The sequence below is a fragment of the Balaenoptera acutorostrata genome, chromosome 6 (assembly GCF_949987535.1).
Source record: "Balaenoptera acutorostrata chromosome 6, mBalAcu1.1, whole genome shotgun sequence".
In the NCBI taxonomy this organism is placed as follows: domain Eukaryota; kingdom Metazoa; phylum Chordata; class Mammalia; order Artiodactyla; family Balaenopteridae; genus Balaenoptera; species Balaenoptera acutorostrata.
This window is the reverse complement of record NC_080069.1, coordinates 118,373,763-118,393,812: the sequence shown is the minus strand read 5'-3', so window position 1 is coordinate 118,393,812 and position 20,050 is coordinate 118,373,763. Positions and strand designations below refer to the sequence as shown.

Sequence of the window (20,050 nt, the reverse complement as noted above, 5' to 3'; positions counted from 1 at the left end):
CCTGAGCCAGGCTTCCGTCCCTCCCAGGTATGTGGAGCTGGTCAATGCCGCCTGCAACTTTGAGCCGCACGAGAGCTTCTTCAGCCTCTTCTCGGACCCCCGCAGCACCCGCCTCACCCGAATCCACCTCCGCGAGGACCTGGTGCAGGACCAGGACCTGGAAGCCATTCGCAAGCAGGTGAGACCTGGTCACCAGGCACCAGGGATGGCCAGGGGAGGCCACCCTGAGACGGTCAGGCGGAGTTGGGGCAGGACCGGTCACCTCCAGCCCAGGAATCCTGAGGCGCCGCCAGGGCTCTCCCCCTTGTGCAGACCCCTCCCCAAGCCCCACGTGTGGCCCAGGGCCAGGCCTAGGCTGGGGTGTGGGTGCAGAGGTGATAATGGGGCTGTGCCCGCCGCCAGGACCTGGTGGAGCTGTACCTGACCAACTGCGAGAAGCTGTCTGCCAAGAGCCTGCAGACGCTGAGGAGCTTCAGCCACACCCTGGTGTCCCTGAGCCTGTTCGGCTGCGCGAACATCTTCTACGAGGAGGAGAACCCAGGGGGCTGTGAAGACGAGTGCCTCGTCAACCCCACCTGTCAGGTGCTGGTCAAGGACTTCACCTTCGAGGGCTTTAGCCGCCTGCGCTTCCTCAACCTGGGCCGCATGATCGATGGGGTCCCCGTGGAGTCCCTGCTGCGGCCGCTCAACTCGCTGGCCGCCTTGGACCTCTCGGGCATCCAGACGAGCGACGCGGCCTTCCTAACCCAGTGGAAAGACAGCCTGGTGTCCCTCGTGCTCTACAACATGGACCTGTCGGACGACCACATCCGTGTCATTGTCCAGTTGCACAAGCTGCGGTGAGCTGCGAGCCCAGAGCTCGCCGGGTGGGGGTGGGGAGGTGGGGATTGTCAGTCCCAGAAGATTCCTGAGCCCCCGGCCAGGCAGAAGGTGGGGATAGAAGAGACAGTCCCATTCCTTAAACCCACTGTTTTGGTCTGATCGGGGCTGTTAAGGGCACCTGGGTCCCAGCACGTTTTTTCCCAGAATGCCCTGGAGTGGTTGTAACAGGGATGGGCCCTCCCCTGCCATGGACTGAAACAGCAGGGGTCTACGAGGCAGCCCCAGTCTGTGTCCAGCTCCTGACCTGTGCCCCCAACTCCAATCTCCAGACACCTGGACATCTCCCGAGACCGCCTCTCCAGCTACTACAAGTTCAAGCTGACTCGCAAGGTGCTGAGCCTCTTTGTGCAGAAGCTGGGGAACCTGATGTCCCTGGACATCTCTGGCCACATGATCCTGGAGAACTGCAGCATCTCCAAGATGGATGAGGATGCAGGACAGACCAGGTGGGCACCCACCTGCCATGTTTGCTAGCAGGGTATCATTCAACAGGCATTGACCAAGTGCTGTCCTGGCTGCTGGACAGAAAGAAACAAATTAGGCCCCCCCGAGTCTGTGTGAGCTCGTGGGGACAGATGGGTCATTGTTAGGGCTGCACAGAGCTCTGGGGTTGCCCTGAGGGTCAGGAAGGAGGGAGGAGGAGGAATGGCACCCAGGCTGTGCAGAAAGCTCATTCTGAGTTTGCCAGAGGAAGGGTGTTCTACCAGAGGAAACAGCATGTGCAAAGGCTGGAGGTACCGCATGGGGAGTGACTGGGAGATTATGGCACTCAGACTGGCCGGAGCTGGTGTGGTGGTATTAAGGTAAGGCCAGCATACCCGCCACTCATTAGGTGTTGCGGCAGACAGGCTGGTCCCCAGGTTCGTTGTTTGGAGGAGAGAGCTGATTCAAACCCATCCAGCTGTCACTGGCCGTAAGCCCTCTCCCCGACCGGAATGGAGTGGGGTTTGGTTGACGGGCATGTGCCTTCATGACTGTTGGGGGAACCTAAAGGTGACACATCCTCACTAGAATGGCAGATAGGATTCTCCAAAGATGGCTGCAACAGTATCTCCTGTCCCACGTGTTCTCTACAGTGTGACCTTGTCACCCTCCCATCAAGAGGTGGGGTCTCTGTCCATCCCCTGCCTTTTTTTTTTTAAAGATTTATTGATTGATTGATTGATTGATTGCTATGTTGGGTCTTCGTTTCTGTGCTAGGGCTTTCTCTAGTTGCGGCAAGCGGGGGCCACTCTTCATCGCGGTGCGCGGGCCTCTCACTATCGTGGCCTCTCTTGTTGCAGAGCATAGGCTCCAGACACGCAGGCTCAGTAGTTGTGGCTCACGGGCCTAGTTGCTCCACGGCATGTGGGATCTTCCCAGACCAGGGCTCGAACCCGTGTCCCCTGCATTAGCAGGCAGATTCTCAACCACTGCGCCACCAGGGAAGCCCTATCCCCTGCCTTTAAAAAGAAAAAAAAAAAAAAATGGGACTTCTCTGCTTCCCTGGTGGCGCAGTGGATAAGAATCCACCTGCCAATGCAGGGGACATGGGTTCGAGCCCTGGTCCGGGAAGACCCCACGTGCCGCGGAGCAACTAAGCCTGTGCGCCACAACTGCTGGGCCTGCGCTCTAGAGCCTGCGTGTCACAACTACTGAGCCTGTGTGCCGCAACTACTGAAGCCCACATGCCTGGAGCTCATGCTCCGCAACAGGAGAAGCCACCCCAGTGAGAAGCCCGTGCACCGCAACAAAGAGTAACCCCTGCTCGCCACAACTGAAGAAAGCCCGTGCTCAGCAACAAAGACCCAACACAGCCAAAAAAAAAAATAATAATAAGACAAGGCTGGAGGGCCTATCAGAGGGCCCCAAGGAAATGCCTCGCCACCCCCCAGGGAGAGGCCCCCGTTTGTGCTGACCCAGGGCAGCCCTGGGCCCCAGGCCACTCACCCCAACACTCTCTTCCCTCAGCATCGAGCCTTCCAAGAGCAGCATCATGCCTTTCCGGGCTCTGAAGAGGCCACTGCAGTTCCTTGGGCTCTTCGAGACCTCCCTGTGCCGCCTCACGCATATTCCGGCCTACAAAGTGAGAAGGGGAGGGGGAGGGGAGGACCAGGGCGCCCCGGGAGAAGGGAAGGAGGGGTCTGCCCCAGGCCTAGAGATGGCGCTGGGATCGGGCATCCCACCACTTGGCCTCTTCTGGGATGTTCTGATCATGCTCCGTCTCCAGGTGAGTGGTGATAAAAATGAGGAACAGGTGCTGAACGCCATTGAGGCCTACACAGAGCACAGGCCGGAGATCACCTCACGGGCCATCAACCTGCTTTTCGACATCGCACGCATTGAACGCTGCAACCAGCTTCTGCGGGCCCTGAAGGTCAGTCCCGACCCTGGTGGCCCTCAGGCTCCGGTCCATTCCCACCACTCCCTCCTCTACACCCCTCCTGTTCCCCAGGACACCGGCCGTCCTGCCTCCCAAACCCCAGCCCCGCCTCGCGGTGCCTAACTTGCCCCAGCACTGGCCTTGTCCCAGCATTGTGGCCTGCCCCAGTTTCTGCTCCCCAATCCCTACTTCTGCCCTCAGGAAGCAGGATCAGGCTGAGCCCTGCCCTGGAGGACCGTCCGAGTCCCCTCTCACAGCCCCAGGCCTGTCCCCGCGCAACTTTGACAGGCCTGGCCAACCCCGGCCCGTACTCTGTCTTCATACAGCTGGTCATCACGGCCCTCAAGTGCCACAAGTATGACAAGAACATTCAAGTGACAGGCAGCGCTGCCCTCTTCTACCTGACCAATTCCGAGTATCGCTCAGAGCAGAGCATCAAGCTGCGCCGGCAGGTCATCCAGGTGGTGCTGAATGGCATGGAATCCTACCAGGAGGTGACGGTGAGCCCCTACCCGCTGCCTGCTCTGACCCAGCCACCCCACTTCCTGCTCACCCTGTGTGTCCCAGCCTCGCCAGCAGGCTCGCAGAGCCCTCCCGGTGCCATGCTTGCTCTCACCCTTTCTCTCCTGGCTCTGTACCGCCCCCCGCCCCCAACCCCCCTTTCCCGCGGCATCACTGCCAGACTCTGGGACCTGGCCCCACCCGGCCAGTCCATCGCCCACTGCCACCCTCCCCCAGGGGCCCTGTCCTCCTGACTCTGGGCCTTTGCTCGTGCTAACTCCTTAGCCCTTCTGCCCAGTGAGACTCTGCTGAGGTGGGTATTTTTTTCAATAACTGCTTTTATTATAAAAGTAATCAAAATTTTTACTGGAGAAAAATTACAGGTATAAAAGAAAAAAAATAACAACACCCGTAATCCCAGCACACAGAGAGCCAAGATTAACACTGGATATCTATTGTTCTGGCTTTTAGTCTGTGCATATTTATTTAGTAAATGGGACCATTCTGTGTATACTGCTGTGTAACCCGGATTTTCATTTCAACAGTGTCTTGTAAATGTGAACATCTCCCATATCAACAAAACATTTTACAACAAAATTTTAAAAGCATTGTTTCTTTTCTGATTACAAAAGTGAGATACCTAATGCTTAGAAAACAAATTCAAGTAATAGAAAATGCACTAACTAGAAAGTGAAAGTTCCAATCCCAGCTCTCCTCCCCCCTGGGCAGCTGGTTTGAACGGTCGGCTTCATAATTGTTGGTGTCAGCATAGCGTGAAGCGTTCTCATCCAAGGAGAGGCTGCCCTGGTGCTGACTCTGTGCTGGGGCTCAGAGGCAGTGGTCAAGCCCCATCCCCAGGGGGTAGCAGGACAGGGCTCCCCCGAATACACGGCTGCACTTACTGAGTCAGCCCCACGGTTGAACACTTAGGTTGCTTTTCATGTTTTGCTATTTCAAATAAGGCTTTGCTGAATACAAGTAATTGATGCTCCTCATGAGACACGTCTAAAAGGAGAATGGCTGGAGCAGTGGGTTTGTGTATTTTTAAAGCATTTGGGGGGCTTCCCTGGTGGCGCAGTGGTTGAGAATCTGCCTGCCAATGCAGGGCACGCGGGTTCGAGCCCTGGTCTGGGAAGATCCCACGTGCCGCGGAGCAACTGGGCCCATGAGCCACAACTACTGAGCCTGCGCATCTGGAGCCTGTGCTCCGCAACAAGAGAGGCCGCGATAGTGAGAGGCCCGCGCACCACGATGAGGAGTGGCCCCCACTCGCCACAACTGGAGAAAGCCCTCGCACAGAAACGAAGACCCAACACAGCCAAAAAAATAAATAAATAATAAATAAATTTACAAAAGAAATGTGAATACTGCCCTTGGCAACACAATCTCCTTAAAAAAAAAAAAAAAAAAAAGCATTTGGTACGTGTTCTTGCATTGTCCTCCAGAAAGGCTCTGGTGGGGATATAGCCTCTGCAGGGATGAGAAGGCCCCCTTTCCCACTGCCTGCCAACTCCAGACTTTAGAGCAACAGTTCTTCCTGCATTGAGATTGATTTTATAATCAGGTAAAAGGCGTGTCTTTTTTTTTTTTTTAACGAGAAAAGAATGCTAGTTGAAGACTCACAAATTCATAAACTCTTTCAAAGAAATAGAAATTCAAGTAACAAGATAATCACTTTTTGACTCGAGAGATTGATGATGTCCGTTGACAAAGGTCAGGGGAAGAACACACTTGCACTTTCCACTGGTGAGGTGTGACCTGAACCACCTCTTCACAGGGCAGCTTGCAGAACCTGCCAAAACTGTGAATCCATTTATCTTTTGGCGTAAATTCCACAGTTAGAAATGTTCTTAGAGGAAAAAGATACATGTACATCCTCCCTTTTTGATTAAATAAGAAGTCAGAGGCAACCAAAATGTTTTAGCAATAGGGGCCTGGTCCTGAAAGAGTAACGTAAGATCTGCCCACATCATGGGATATGATGGTAAATCTGTACATCCTAACATGGAAAGATGGATGGCCCTGCATGTTGATAAGTGAAGAGAAGTTTTGGACCAATATGGATAAAACCTTCTTTTGCCTCTCCCCTCCCCCAAGTATACATTTGTATTTCCATGGTAGAAAAATCTAGAAGGTTGTGCATCAAACTTTTTTTTTTTTTTTAATAATTTTGGCTGCGTTGGGTCTTCGTTGCTGTGCACGGGCTTTCTCTAGTTGCAGCGAGCGGGGGCGACTCTTCATTCTGGTGCGTGGGCTTCTCATTGCGGTGGCTTCTCTTGTTGCGGAACACGGGCTCTAGGTGTGTGGGCTTCAGTAGTTGTGGCACGTGGGGTCAGCAGTTGTGGCTTGCGGGCTCTAGAGCACAGGCTCAGTAGTTGTGGCTCGCAGGCTCTAGAGCACAGGCTCAGCAGTTGTGGCGCAGGGGCTTAGTTGCTCTGCGGCATGTGGGATCTTCCCGGACCAAGGCTTGAACCCGTGTCCCCTGCATTGGCAGGCGGATCCTTAACCACTGCGCCACCAGGGAAGTCCTGCATCAAACTTTTTTTTTTTTTTTTTTTTTTTAAAGGGATTTTTTTTTTTTTTTTTTTTTTGAAATTTGAGTCTCAGATTTTTTTTTTTTTTTAATTTTATTTTTATTTATTTATTTATTTATTTTTGGCTGTGCTGGGTCTTTGGTTCGTGCGAGGGCTTTCTCCAGTTGCGGCAAGTGGGGGCCACTCTTCATCGCGGTGCGGGGACCGCTCTTCATCGCGGTGCGCGGGCCTTTCACTATCGCGGCCCCTCCCGTCGCGGGGCACAGGCTCCAGAAGCGCAGGCTCAGCAGCCGTGGCTCACGGGCCCAGCCGCTCCGCGGCATGTGGGATCCTCCCAGACCAGGGCTCGAACCCGTGTCTCCTGCATTAGCAGGCAGATTCTCAACCACTGCGCCACCAGGGAAGCCCTGCATCAAACTTTTAACGGCAATTACTTCTGAAGAATTAAGTGGGGGACTTTAAGTTTCTGCTCAGATAGTATTTTTTGAACATTTTATAGTAAGGATTGCTTTTATGATTTAAAATAAATTTTTTTCTCAAGTTACAAAATATATATATATTGTGGGGGGAAAAAAAAAGAGTTAACAAGGGCTAACAAGTTAATTGGAGGATTAGGATATCCTCTAATTTATATAAGTAATGAAGTGTGGTGAACTTCCAGTATCTAATGAGAAAGGATGGAAGGAAATTATGAGGAAAATGCACTGAGAATACTGTAAAATAAATAAATAAATAACCCCACAGACAAGACAAAGAGTAATTGAGGATGTGGAGCAACTGGAACTTTTCTGTGCTTCCGGTGGGAGTATAAACTGGTACAGCCACCTTGGAAACAGTCTGGTGTTACCTGGTAAAGCTGAAGACGTGCACACCTTGTGACCTAGAAGCTCCACCCCACGCGTGGGTGCCCTAGAGGAGCCCACACACATGGACACCAGGATGCACTTACAGGACATTGTTTGAAGTAGCCAAACACTGAAGTCTACCCGAACGTCCGCTAGCAGTGGACTGCATAAATAAATTAGAATTCCATACTGCGAATGAAAAAAAAAAAAAGCATTTCAGCTACTTATAACAAGATGGTTGATCTTGCAAACCTGTGGTTGAACAAAAAGCCACAAGATCCTAGAGAATCTTTCAAGTGAAAGGCAGGGATGGGGCTGTCTCGTAGGGAGAGGGACTTATGATCAGGAAGGGACATATGGGGACTTCTGGGTGCTGGCAGTGCTGTTTCTTGACCCAGATGGTGCTTACATGGTTGTTGAAAAGCTTGCTTGCTTTATAATTATTTGCAAAACTATACATTTGTGTTTTATGCACTCTTCTGTATATTACAGTTCACGTTTTTAAAAAATATTGGAAAAAAAAAAAAGCCTCGTAGTCTCCTCTTCCAGACAGCCTTCGTGGACCCCCACAGCGCTGGATGATCTCACACCTCTAGAGAGCCCCTCAAGTCCAGCTCCCAAGTCTGACCCTGACTGTGCTCCGCTTGTCTCCCGGCCCCGCCCAGGTCCAGCGGAACTGCTGCCTGACCCTCTGCAACTTCAGCATCCCTGAGGAGCTGGAGTTCCAGTACCGCCGAGTCAACGAGCTCCTGCTCAGCATCCTCAACCCCACACGGCAGGACGAGTCGATCCAGCGCATCGCCGTGCACCTGTGCAACGCCCTGGTCTGCCAGGTGGACAACGACCACAAGGAGGCCGTGGGCAAGATGGGCTTTGTTGTGGTGCGTGCGTGCGGGGGCGGGGCGGGGCGAGGCGGGGGTGGGCGGGGCTGCCCCACCCTCCCTCCCTCCGGTGCTGCCCCTCTCTCCCTCCCTCCCTCCCTTTCGCTCCCGCAGCCCCACTGCCACAAGGGAGGATTTAGGCCGCACCAAAGGAAGAATTTCCTGCGACTTCCCTGGCAGTCCAGTGGTTAAGACTCCGAGCTTCCAATGCAGGGGCTGCGGGTTCGATCCCTGGTCCGGGGAACTGAGATCCCACGTGCCGCGTGGAACGGCCAAAAAAAAAAAAAAAAAAAAAAACTACTTCCAAAGGAAGAATTTCCTAACGGTGAAAGTTGCTGATGACCCGTAGATTTCCTCCACCACCTAGAGAACACTCTGTCATCGTCTCCCAGCCCCTCCATTCTCTTGTTGGGTCCCACTGTAGAAGTCACTCCTGCCTCCTCAGACCAGGTGCCCCTCTTATGTCTTGCCAACTGGGATTAAATAAATATCTGAGGGCCTATCTGTTTAACATCAGCCTCCCCACTGGGTGTGAGCTCCGTAGGGAGAGACGCCATGCTTGTTCCTTCCATCATCCCGTCCCCAGCACTTCCTAGCACAGGGCCTGGTGCACAGTGGGGAGTTAATAAGTATTTGCTGAAGAAAGGAAGGCACATCCAGTCTCCTAGTTTCATTCAGCGCTGGGGAGGCTGAAACCCAGAGCAGGAGGGCCATGCCCACAGCCACGTGGGGTCAAGGTCGAGCCACGACTAGCACCCAGGCATCCTGATGCCAAGTATCAGGTCCGTGGGTGGCACTTCTCCCAACAGCCTCCCAAATAGAGAGGCAGATTTGGTCTCGTCAGTATGTATTAACAGGAATAGAATTGCTGACTCTTCCCTCCATTTTGGTTCTTGGGGGACATGGTAGCTCTTGAAGCCCTGGCCCCCCCGGCAAGTTCTCTTCTCTGCCCACAGACCATGCTGAAGCTGATTCAGAAGAAGCTGCTGGACAAGATAGTAAGTTGAGTCTTCGTGGAGCCACCCTGCCCCTCCCCTAGCCTGAGAAGGGACTGGCTTGCCCGTGGGGGGGTGTCCACATTGTGTCAGGGGACCCTGTCACCGGGTGCCAGGAGCCTGCGGGCCCATCCAGGCGAACCTGTGCTGAGCCCTCTCCCCGCTTCAGTGTGATCAGGTGATGGAGTTCTCCTGGAGCGCCCTGTGGAACATCACGGACGAGACTCCCGACAACTGCGAGATGTTCCTTAACTTCAACGGCATGAAGCTCTTCCTGGACTGCCTGAAGGTAGCGTCCTCTCCAGAAGCCTCCTTGACCCCCCACTTGGCCGCTCTTCTGTCCCCAGGTCCCCCAGCAACCCCTCTCCCCATGGTTCCCATGGAAGGGCAGTGGGGACCAACTCACAGGCCCGCCAGCCCAGGATTTGCTGCTAACAGGAGCTCCAGAGGTCTTCCCTGACCCAGACGGCCCGGCTGGGCCCTCTCTTAGAGCCCTCCCTCCAAGGGAGAACCCAGCCCCGTCCTTCTCAGCATGATTTCTCAGACTCTCCAGGTCTGGCTGGGGTCCACTGAGATATCAGCCAGACAGAATTCTGTCCAGTAGGATGGTCTGTTCATCCTAAAACTCATTCTTGATTGTCTTGCTCTAGTTTCCAAAAGGATTCCCTTAGACTAATATTTTGAGCTTTGGTAAATAGAATCATGTTTGTCCCATTCATAATTTTATAGGTCAGATCTCCACTCAGCCTTTGATTTTGTGGCAGGGAGCTCTACCATTTTAATCCCTTGTAGTGTGTACCCAGCACTGTCCTAGGTGTACCGGAAGGTAGGAGGGCAGCAGATTGCACCCCCCCCACCTTTGTCTAGTTGAAATGGCCAGACAGATGCTCATAAAGCTTCTAGGTTACCAATATCAGACACTAATTAAGTACTCATTGATATGACCCCCAATGGCTCTCATTTTTCCAGGAGTTCCCAGAGAAGCAGGAGCTGCATCGGAATATGCTAGGACTCTTGGGGAATGTGGCAGAGGTGAAGGAGCTACGGCCCCAGCTAATGACTTCCCAATTCATCAGTGTCTTCAGGTTGGTACTTCTCTTCTTTCCCTTTTTGCCTTGGCTGCCAGGATGCTCAGAGCTCTAGTCAGTGCTCAGTTGCAGCAATCGCTGTTAGCCTAGGTTTCTGTTAGGAATGCCGCCTTCACTTTATGATGCAGTTTCTTATTCTTTCAATCCTCCATAAATGGTCCTGTTGTAGCTATATCTTATCTTAAGCAATCTTATATCCCCTTTATAAGTCATCTGGGTATGGATGATAAGTGATAAAGAAATCAATAGTACCTCTGGCATCTTGCCTGTTAGTTGGGGTCCAGCAGCTGGTATCTGAAGAGGGACTTAGGGATCAGGACTCCATTTTTCTCTCTTCTTGGCAGCAACCTGCTGGAGAGCAAGGCCGATGGGATTGAGGTTTCCTACAATGCCTGTGGCGTCCTCTCCCACATCATGTTTGATGGCCCAGAGGCCTGGGGCATCTGTGAACCCCAGCGGGAGGAGGTGGAGGAGCGCATGTGGGCAGCCATCCAGAGCTGGGACATCAACTCACGGAGAAATATCAATTACAGGTGCGGAGTGGGGAGGGGTGGGACATGGATGTGGGGTCAGTGCTAGGACAGGATGCTCCTTCCCAACAAGGTCTGGTGAGAGCTACTTGCCCTTCTCCTAGTCCTGTGTCAGATGTTACTAACCGAGGTGTAGTCCACGTAGAGCACAGCATGTAAACGCACACATCTCACCTCTACAGTTTGGTGCCTGTTTCCTCACATCGACACCTGTGTGTACCCAAAGCCTGCTGTTTACAAACATTTGATACATGTCCAGTTGTGAAAAAAAAAAAAAGAAAAGAAAATACAGACACGCAACAGGAAACAAAACGGAAACCATTTGTTCCCTAAGAGAGCATCCCCCCCTAACATTCTGGCATCTCCCTTCCCAGCAGTTTTCTATGCACAGATTTAATTACCTCCAGTCCAGCTGGCATCAAGTCTTACTATCTCGTGAGTGAATTTCCAGCCGCAGCTATGGGTCTCCCTCATCGTTTTATGACTGAGTCACTTTCTATGTGCACCTGGGCCATCTTGTATTGATGGACATTGGAGTTGAAAACCCATGTTGGGAGGAACAGGCTCATGCTCGTGGCTTTGCCGACACGCCAATTACTGTCATTTCAGAGGAGAGCTGAAGTGGAATCACTGGCCCGGGGAGGGGGTGGAGGTTGCACATGCATTTTTCAGGCTTTTGGACCATGACTCCAGATGATGCGTAGTAGAAGGCCGTTATGGGAAGTGCAGTCAATCTCTTCTGCTTCCCAGGGTCCTTCGTCCCCCACCTCCCAGGCTGGGGCTCCCCTCCCTGGCATGGTCCCCAGTTTCTGCACCACCTGATCTGTGTTCCTCCTGCCTCCCTCATGCTCATGACCTCTCTCACCAGGGCGCTCTCTTTGTGGAGCCTGAAGGGCCGGGTACCACCCTGTCCCCTCCATCCTACTGGCCTGCTCATCATTTGTCCACGGGACCCTTCAGTGAGGACAAACCCCCAACAAGAGACAATGCACCTCCCCCCACAATGCCCGGCATCAAAAGTGACCTTGAAAAAAAAAAAAAAAAAAAAGTGACCTTGAGGGAGTTCCCTGGTGGCCTAGTGGTTAGGATTCCAGGCTTTCACTGCCATGTCCTGGCTTCAGTCCCTGGTCAGGAAACCGAGATCCCTCAAGCCACACGGAGTGGCAAAAAAAAAAAAAAAAAAAAAAGTGACCTTGATTTTTCTTCCTATAGGTCATTTGAGCCAATTCTTCGCCTCCTTCCCCAGGGCATCTCACCTGTCAGCCAGCATTGGGCCACCTGGGCCCTGTACAACCTGGTGTCTGTGTACCGTGAGTACCCACTCACCCTTTGTTCACTCATCAGCTGAAAAGCAGACTTGCCCTCAGGGAGGTGATAATCCAGGTGGAAGTTCTATGAGAGCTGGTGTCAGTGTCTGTGCCTCAGCACCCAGCCCTCCACTTTCTGGCATTGGTGGGACGCCCAGCATAATGGCTGGCCCCTGCCTCATCGGCAGAAGCAGGTCTGGCAGATGAGCCAGCCCATCCAGAGATCCCAGACAGCTTTCTTAATGTTTCCTGCTTCCATACAAGTTAATAGTCAAAAATCTCCATGCCTTCTGTAAGGCAGGGTAAGACCAACCCAAACCAAGAACTAACCCCCGAGGAAACAGACGTCCGAGAGAACAGGAGAGAACTTGAAAACAAGTCTCACTCATTTCCTCAGAGAGACTCCCACCCTCTCTTAGAAGAGCCTGAACTGTCCTCTGCTCAGTGGCTTTGGGGGAGAGGAAAAAGAGGGTGCAGCACCAAGAGACTTTGATTGCAGACCAGGTTTGACCCCTAGTTCTCTCCTTTACTGGTTATGTGATCTCATGCAGGTTTTTTAACCTCTCTGGGCCTCAGTTTTCTCCTCTGTAAAATGGGGATAATAACACTTACCTCATAAGATTGATGTGAAAAGAGAACCAGCGGAAAGTGCTGAGCCCTGGTGCCTGGATACTGCTCAGTCCTGCTACTGGCAGAGTGAATAAGAGTGCAGGCCCCGGGGGAAGACTGCCTGTGTTACTTTGAGCAGGTTTCTTAACCTCTCCGTGCCTCATTTGCCTCATCTTTAAAATGGGATAGTAATAGTACCTTCTGCATAGGATTGCTGTGAAATAAGACATGTAAAGTGTCTGGAAGAGTGCTTTGGCACATCCCAGCTGTTCAGTAAGCATTTGCCAATTTTTTATTACTCCTTGAGGTTAGTCTTACTAAAAAGTAGCACCTTACCTCAAAGAGGCAGTGTAGCACAGAGGAAGAGCCCTGAGCCCGGACTCCCTCAGACAAGCCTCTAGAGTGACTTTGAGTGGATAACTTCATCTCTCTGAAGCTCAGCTCTTTCATCATTAAATGGAGATGATAAAAATAGCTCCTACGACATAGAGCTGCTGGAGGGCCATTGAAATGCCTGTGTTCTCCGTGGAGTGTATAGCCCTGGATACCGAGCCCTAGAATGTTCTTTGTTGGAGTGAACCATGAAGCCACCCAATAGGTAGGCCTGGTGGTTCCATCCTGGCTGGACATATTTTGTTAAAAGTACAAATAAACAGGTTCCTGGATCTGTTGAGTCAGGATACCCAAGGGCAGTGCTTAGGAAGCTCTATTTTTACAAAAACTTCTCAGAGAGTAGAAGGTGCTGGTTTGGGTGACATTTGGGGGGGGGGGGGAAATGCCACTGTGCGGCAAAGAAGGGAAGAGCCTTTTCCAAGGGGTTCACCCCTTACTTCCCCCAGGTGGCCTCAGGAACTTGGGCCCCAGGGCTGGGCAAACATGGCTCATGGCCGGTTGCAGCAGTGCCCTCACTCAGGGCCAAGTCTTCATCCCGCCTTCTGGGAGGGCAGTTCTTGCAGCAAGGGTGGGTTTCTGGGCAACAGGCTGATAGAAATCCCACCCTGATCACCTGCTGTCTGTCCCTATCCACAGCGGACAAGTACTGCCCCCTGCTGATCAAAGAAGGTGGGATGCCCCTCCTGAGGGACATGATCAAGATGGCAACCGCGCGGCAGGAGACCAAGGAAATGGCCCGGTGAGAGACTGGCAGTGTTTCTGCTTGGAGCCTAGACTTGGGGGAGCAAGGGACACAGCCAGGCCCTCTCGTGGTTAGGAATGGCTGCAATTCCCAGGGGCAACTCGGGGCTGAGTGTGGAGGTGGACAGCACACTGACGTCCGGCTGGGGCCTCCCTGAGTGTCATTTTGGCCACAGTGTGGCCGGAAACTGGATGATCAAGCTCCGAACGGAGCATCATTGCCCTCATTTGTAAGCTTTATTTTCTTTTATTCCCAGAAAATCCCATCCTCTCATCCCTGGGCATTAGCAAGTCAGGTCAGAACTTGTCATTATTTTTGGCCAAAGACATTCCAACTAAAGAGAGGACACGTATGGTAAAATACATTCTAGGGATCAGGCAGAATGCATATGAGTTTCTGAAAAATGTGAAGGTCCCGGACACGGCAGAGCCATCCAGGCCTTCCGCTGCTGTGTGGTTTTCACTACCGGGTCTAAAATATCATCTACCGGGATCTCACACCCATCAGTGCACAGGAGAGACCCTCAGAGATGCTACGTGTCGCAATCAGCAGTAACGACCTTGCTTTCTCCAGGATCCATTCTAGAAGAGAACGGAGTTAAGTTTACCCCAGTTCTAAACACAGCGCAGAATAAAGAGTATCGTGGGGGAGGGGCCTGGAGCTCAGAGGCTCCCCAGACAACTACTCACTGGCTGTTTCTGCAGTTATTGTCGGCAAAAGGCACTGCTTAAACGTTTTTTTCGTTTTTAATTTATTTATTTTTGGCTATGTTGGGTCTTTGTTGCTGTGCGTGGGCTTTCTCTAGTTGTGGCGAGCGGGGGCTACTCTTTGTTGCTGTGGGCGGGCTTCTCCTTGCGGTGGTTTCTCTTGTTGCGGAGCACGGGCTCTAGGCGCGCAGGCTTCAGTAGCTGTGGCTTGCAGGCTCAGTCGTTGTGGCTCGTGGGCTCTAGAGCGCAGGCTCAGTAGTTGTGGCACACGGGCTTAGTTGCTCCACGGCATGTAGGATCTTCCTGGATCAGGGCTCGAACCTGTGTCCCCTGCATTGGCAGGCGGATTCTTAACCACTACACCAACAGGGAAACCTCCTGCTTAAACATTTAATTGACAGATTGGTCTGAGTTTGAGAATGGTAAAATGAGTGGTTCTCCCACTTAATCTCCCTAAAGAATCACCTAAAAAGATTGTTAAAAACGTTCGGCCCGGGGCTTCCCTGGTAGCACAATGGTTGAGAATCTGCCTGCCAATGCAGGGGACACGGGTTCGAGCCCTGGTCTGGGAAGATCCCACATGCCGCAGAGCAACTAGGCCCGTGAGCCACAACTACTGAGCCTGCGCGTCTGGAGCCTGTGCTCCGCAACAAGAGAGGCCGCGATAGTGAGAGGCCCGCACACCGCGACGAAGAGTGGCCCCTGCTTGCCACAACTAGAGAAAACCCTCACACAGAAACGAAGACCCAACACAGCCATAAACAAATAAATAAATAAATTTAAAAGTAGTCGTAAAAAAAAAATCATTTCTTAAAAAAAAAACAAAAAACGTTTGGCCCCACCCTAGATTTTCTTTGCCGGTGGGCCTGGGAATGTCCATTGTCAACAGGGTTCCCAGGAGATTTGAGAAGCACTGGGTAAGACTGACCCATAACCTACCCCAGTCACTTTGAACATCTCTGTAAGACCTGAGATGTGTACCCATGCTGGCCAGCCTGATGGCAGGGTGCTTAGGAGAAATCTCTCTGCCTGTTCACCAGTCCTGTCCCACCCCAGGCATCCCTTACTTCCTAAAAGGCATTGAGGCACCTCTTTAGCACATGGAAGCTGCAGTGAACACATACACACACACACACACCCGCCACCAACCCAGAGGCTTAGTGTGAACGGGAAGGCCATGCAGGGTTCAGGGTGACACCTGACGGTGGTTCCCAAGGGCCAGACTAGAGTGGGAGATCTGAGCATGAGGGGTGATTCCCAAACGCTGCACGGGGACTTGGCCGCTGCAGGGTGTCGGGCCCTTGTACTTGTGCAAGCACAGCTGCCCTAGCCCTACACGGACCTGCCGCTGGATCAGGATCTCTGGGTGAATCTGATGCGCGGCCAGTTTGGGGACCACCAGTAGACTTTGGGGAAGAAAAAGGCCTGGGTGTACAGGGAAAAGGTGAAGAAGGAAGATGTTGCTGAAAAAAAGACCAGAAGGTTTTGGAGGTTAGGCCTGAGCTGATTCAGGGAAGCCCCTAACCGCAGATGCCCAGGCACTGAGAGGTGGGAAAGGGGGCCTGGGGAAGTAGGAGGGGAGCACGCGGGGCTGATGGTATTCGTGGCCACAAGTACCATTTCCTGGGTACCCCGCACATGCTGCACTGTGCCCGCCACTTTGTACACTTCATCTCATTCAGCGTCAGCATCATGGTTAACACTGGCTAACAAATCCAGCAGCCTGATCAGCTGGGAGGGGCTGGGCCCACCCCAACCCAAGCCCACCCTCCAATCCTCTTTCTCCCATTGTCTCCAGCAAGGTGATTGAGCACTGCAGTAACTTTAAAGAGGAGAACATGGACACGTCCAGATAGAGGCCTCTGCCCCCATGGCCGCCACTGCTCTGGACCACGAGGCCGGGAGGAAGCGCTCTCAAGCAGCCCAGCTGGCAGATCCCCACCCGGGGAGCCTCCCACTGGATGAAGGGACACAGGGGGACTTTTGCACAACCGACGCTTTTCCTTGACATTAGTGAGATATATATATATTATATATATATATATATATATATATATTATTTTTTTTTGGTTAGGAAGTGTGAAGTTTTGTGTGTATGATTTCTGTACAAAAACAAAAGAAACACTCCCTGAGTCCTCGCAGCTTCCTTGGCCATTCTCAAGCCCCAACTCAAAGCCTTCATTGCTGCCACACTCACTCCTACCCCTGCCAGACTAAATGCCTCTAACATTGTGAGTGTCCAGCCCTTGCCCTGTAATCTCTGACCTTGGCCTCCCTTCCTGTTAGGAGAGGCAATGGGCTTTTGATAGCCCACTCCAGCACCCTAACCCACCCACCAAAGCCTGAGAACGCCCTCTAGGTTCCTGGGTGCAGCTGATGGGGTTTGGAGATTAAAACTAACCCCACTGGGTCTCCCAAATGCCTTGGTGCTCCCGGCTTGGGCCTCTGGGGCGAGCAAGTAAGCCGTACCTGCCTAGGCCCAGGCAGTCCCAGCCCCAGAGGGCCCTCGAGGAGTGGAGCTCACAGTGGTTCTGCTGCCCTCTGGCCAGGCCTGCCTGAGGCCACGCTGCTATGGAGGCTGCCTCCTAGTCTCCCACCAGGTCCCAGGCTGTCGAAGGCCCCAGCCCAGGGCTGGTCAGAATTCGGGCAGATTCCACTGCCCCTTCTGCCAAACATATCCAGAACCTGCCCCCCACCCTGGAAGCCAGCACCTCCTGGGGCCAGGGGCTTTTTCCCCCTCACCCCCTACCCCTCATCTGCCCGCAGCACCCACGGTGCCCAGGCACCCCACCAGCAGAACTGAGCCTGCCTCACTCGCCCCTGCCTGCCCCGCTGCCCAGAGGACCCCACACCTCTCTCACAGGCAGGAGGTCCCCAAGCCAGCCTTTCCCGGTGGCAACAGGCAGACATCTCCAGACCAGCATTTGGCACGTCCTGCAGCGGCCCTGCCTGGCCCTCCCGGGCCCTTCCCGCGCCCCTCCCATTCTGACCCCAGGCTTTCCCTTGGAAACCTCCGTGCTGTGTTTCAGAGAAGTGTGAGACACAAATCATCTTGAAATATCTTGTGCTCCTCCCTTGATGTCACTCCGAATTGCTTCTCATGGCACAGACGGCGGTGAGGAGGCCCCTCTGGAACAAGGGGCTGGGGAGCAGAGCTGACTCTGCCCTTGGGGGGTGGCTTTTCTTCCCTCTTCCTTCCCTGGGCCTGTTTTTGGATTCTCCTGGCGTTTCTGCCTGCAGACAGAGCAGTCTGGATGAGCAGCCCAGGGGAGAGGCACCTGGCCTTTCTCCCCTGGGGTCTTTCCCTCCCAGCCGTGGGAAGGGCCAGCTGCCCTGTGTCCCTCAGCTTAGCAGATGGGCCACATCTGCCCCTCCCTTCCATGCTCACGTGGCCTGAGCCAGGCCCCGGGCAGAGCTCACATTGCATTGCTTTACCACCTGGGGCCTGGGTAAATGTCTGTACTTTGGGATGTCACAGAAATACATTTTTGTGCAAAGTGGAGCAGAGTGTCTTTTTTTGTGGAAGGGACGGGGTCTGGGGAGGGCCCTGGGCTGGCTCAGGCAGTGGGCCTTGAGTGAGGGTGCGTCGGGTCGGTTTGTGTGCCCAGCCCAAAGGGTCAACTGCAGACTGGGGACAGGTGGCAGATTGGGCTGGAGCACCTGTTTTTCCTCTGCAGTCTCTCCACACCCCTGTGCCCAGACACTGAGGGTACAGCTGGCAACAGACCAACAGGGGCCCTGCCCAGAATGGCCATCTGATGGTAGAGACAAATGTTAAATACGAGTTTATGACCCAGTGTGCGAGGAGCAGGGAGAAGGGAGCACAGAGCAGGCCCCTCCTGTGGGCCGGTGGGAGTGCGCAGGACAGACTGGAGTTAGCTGGGCCACAGCCCTTTAGGGAGAGGGAAGAGCATATGTGCAGATAAGGGACAGCGTGGTACCCTGGTGCGGGCAGGAGAGGCTCCTCACAAGGGGAGACATGCGAGCTGAATCCAGCAAAAAGACCAGGCTGCCAGCCCTGGCTGTAGGGGTCCAGGGAAAGGGTGTCCTAGGCAGAGGGCCCTGCCAGGAGAAGACCTCGCAGGGAGAACCACGAAGCAGCCCACGTGGCTGCAGCAGAGTGGAGGGCGAGGGAGCCAGCAGGAGGGGATGAAGAAGCCGAGGCCAAATCCTGAGATGACTCTGCTTTGGCCCAGGATGGTCCTGGTTTACACCTGTTGTCCTAGTGTAACTATCAGCAGTGACTTCCGTGCCCCTGAAGTACTACTGAGGCTGCACCCAATGAGGGGGAGCTCTTCCCCAAAGAACAGTCTAGGTGCTGGTCCCAGATCACGTGCAACCATTCCCAAACGTGCCAGGTGGTGTGTCCCCAGTGCCCAACGACAAAGGTTCTCTCCTAGACCAAACTGTAGCCAGGCTCCAAGCCCTCTTCTCCTCTAGGCCTCAACCTTGGCCTGTAAAAACTATAGACTTCAGCACAAGTGATTTCGTTCACTCCCACCTCTGACGTTAAAAGACTTAAACACTAACATAGCTTCTAACAGCTCAAGGTCACATCCCTAGGATGATCCTAGCCCCCCCTTAAAGTGCCTGCCTGAGAAAGCTCCAGGCTGCCAAAAGAATTTACTGTTTTTAACCAACACCTGACCACAGGCCCCTGACCACCCTTTCTTAGAGCATTTACTAAAAAGGGCTTACAATTGTGAATGCTTTCTCTGTCCCTTTGAGGTGTATTTGTACCTCCTACAACTCAGGGGTGTCTTTCTCAAGGACCTGATAGCCATCCCTTTAAAATGTAATCATCAGGAAGGATCAGGCCTCTGTCTCCCAGTCTCTGTGGGAGGATAGAAGCTGAACTTCAATTATTGCCAGATAGCAGACACAGCTGGCCTAATCAGCATTTACCCTGACCCACTCTTTGTAATTTTTCACTTCTCTGAGTCTCTTCAAGCCCCTGCCCTTCCCCATCTCAACTCCCTCATTCTCCCTTTAAAATACCCAGTCACCTCTATACAAATCAAAGTTGCACTGGGACTTTCCTGGCCTGAAGCCCTCAGTTGGGCAAGTCTGAAGGGTGTAGGTGCTGGCTTAGAGCTGGGGAGACAAGACAGTCCTGTGCTAGACACTCTATTTCCATTATTCAGTCCTCCAACCACCTCAGCAGGGGGGTACTATTATCATCTCCATTACATAGACAGAAAACAGAGCTCGCAGTTGTTCAGTAACTTGCCCAAACTCATACAGGTAGGAAGAGGCAGTGCTGGGATTTCTGACTATGACCCAAGTTGGGCCCCTCATAACCAGAATCTGCACCACGTACCTCCACTCTGCTCTCATCCCATCTGCAATATCTGAAAATGAATAGAAGGAAGTAAGGGTATCACCATGGAGCAACCTAGGGCGAGTCCTGCCCTCTCGAGGCCTCAGGCATCACATCTCCGAACAGCGCACAATTCTGCAACCTGAAGTCACAACACCTGGATCTTTGAAGCGTCCAGGAAGCTGTACGCATGCGTGAGGCTGTGGCCCTGGGGCTGGTGGTGGAACCCCAGTGGGGCTGGGTCGAGACTCCCGACGGCTCCCCGGCTTTCGAAAGTTACCTGGCTGGTTGGGGGTGGGGTTGGGGGAGTTACCAGCTGCGCGCGCGCCGGCCCCGCCCTCAGCCTCTTCAGGC

The 20,050-nt window shown here is 53.2% G+C and overlaps 1 protein-coding gene across 2 annotated transcripts in view; it reads left to right on the top strand.

Annotated features, from left to right (window-relative positions):
- ZER1 (zyg-11 related cell cycle regulator) overlaps positions 1 to 17,876 on the top strand; it is a 31,095-nt gene extending 13,219 nt beyond the window's left edge. Inside the window, exons 3-16 of one of the 2 annotated variants that reach the window (XM_057548979.1) lie at positions 28 to 178; positions 403 to 839; positions 1,152 to 1,328; positions 2,833 to 2,947; positions 3,092 to 3,238; positions 3,571 to 3,738; positions 7,790 to 8,005; positions 8,962 to 9,003; positions 9,170 to 9,289; positions 9,970 to 10,085; positions 10,433 to 10,621; positions 11,831 to 11,928; positions 13,564 to 13,666; positions 16,175 to 17,876. In XM_057548979.1, coding sequence (XP_057404962.1) covers positions 28 to 178; positions 403 to 839; positions 1,152 to 1,328; positions 2,833 to 2,947; positions 3,092 to 3,238; positions 3,571 to 3,738; positions 7,790 to 8,005; positions 8,962 to 9,003; positions 9,170 to 9,289; positions 9,970 to 10,085; positions 10,433 to 10,621; positions 11,831 to 11,928; positions 13,564 to 13,666; positions 16,175 to 16,232 — 2,137 coding nt within the window. In that variant the 3' untranslated portion in view covers positions 16,233 to 17,876. Of the gene's footprint in view, positions 1 to 27; positions 179 to 402; positions 840 to 1,151; positions 1,329 to 2,832; positions 2,948 to 3,091; positions 3,239 to 3,570; positions 3,745 to 7,789; positions 8,006 to 8,961; positions 9,004 to 9,169; positions 9,290 to 9,969; positions 10,086 to 10,432; positions 10,622 to 11,830; positions 11,929 to 13,563; positions 13,667 to 16,174 lie in introns of both variants that reach the window. The other variant, XM_057548978.1, reaches the window with a different exon arrangement.
- The last annotated feature ends 2,174 nt before the right edge of the window (positions 17,877 to 20,050 follow it).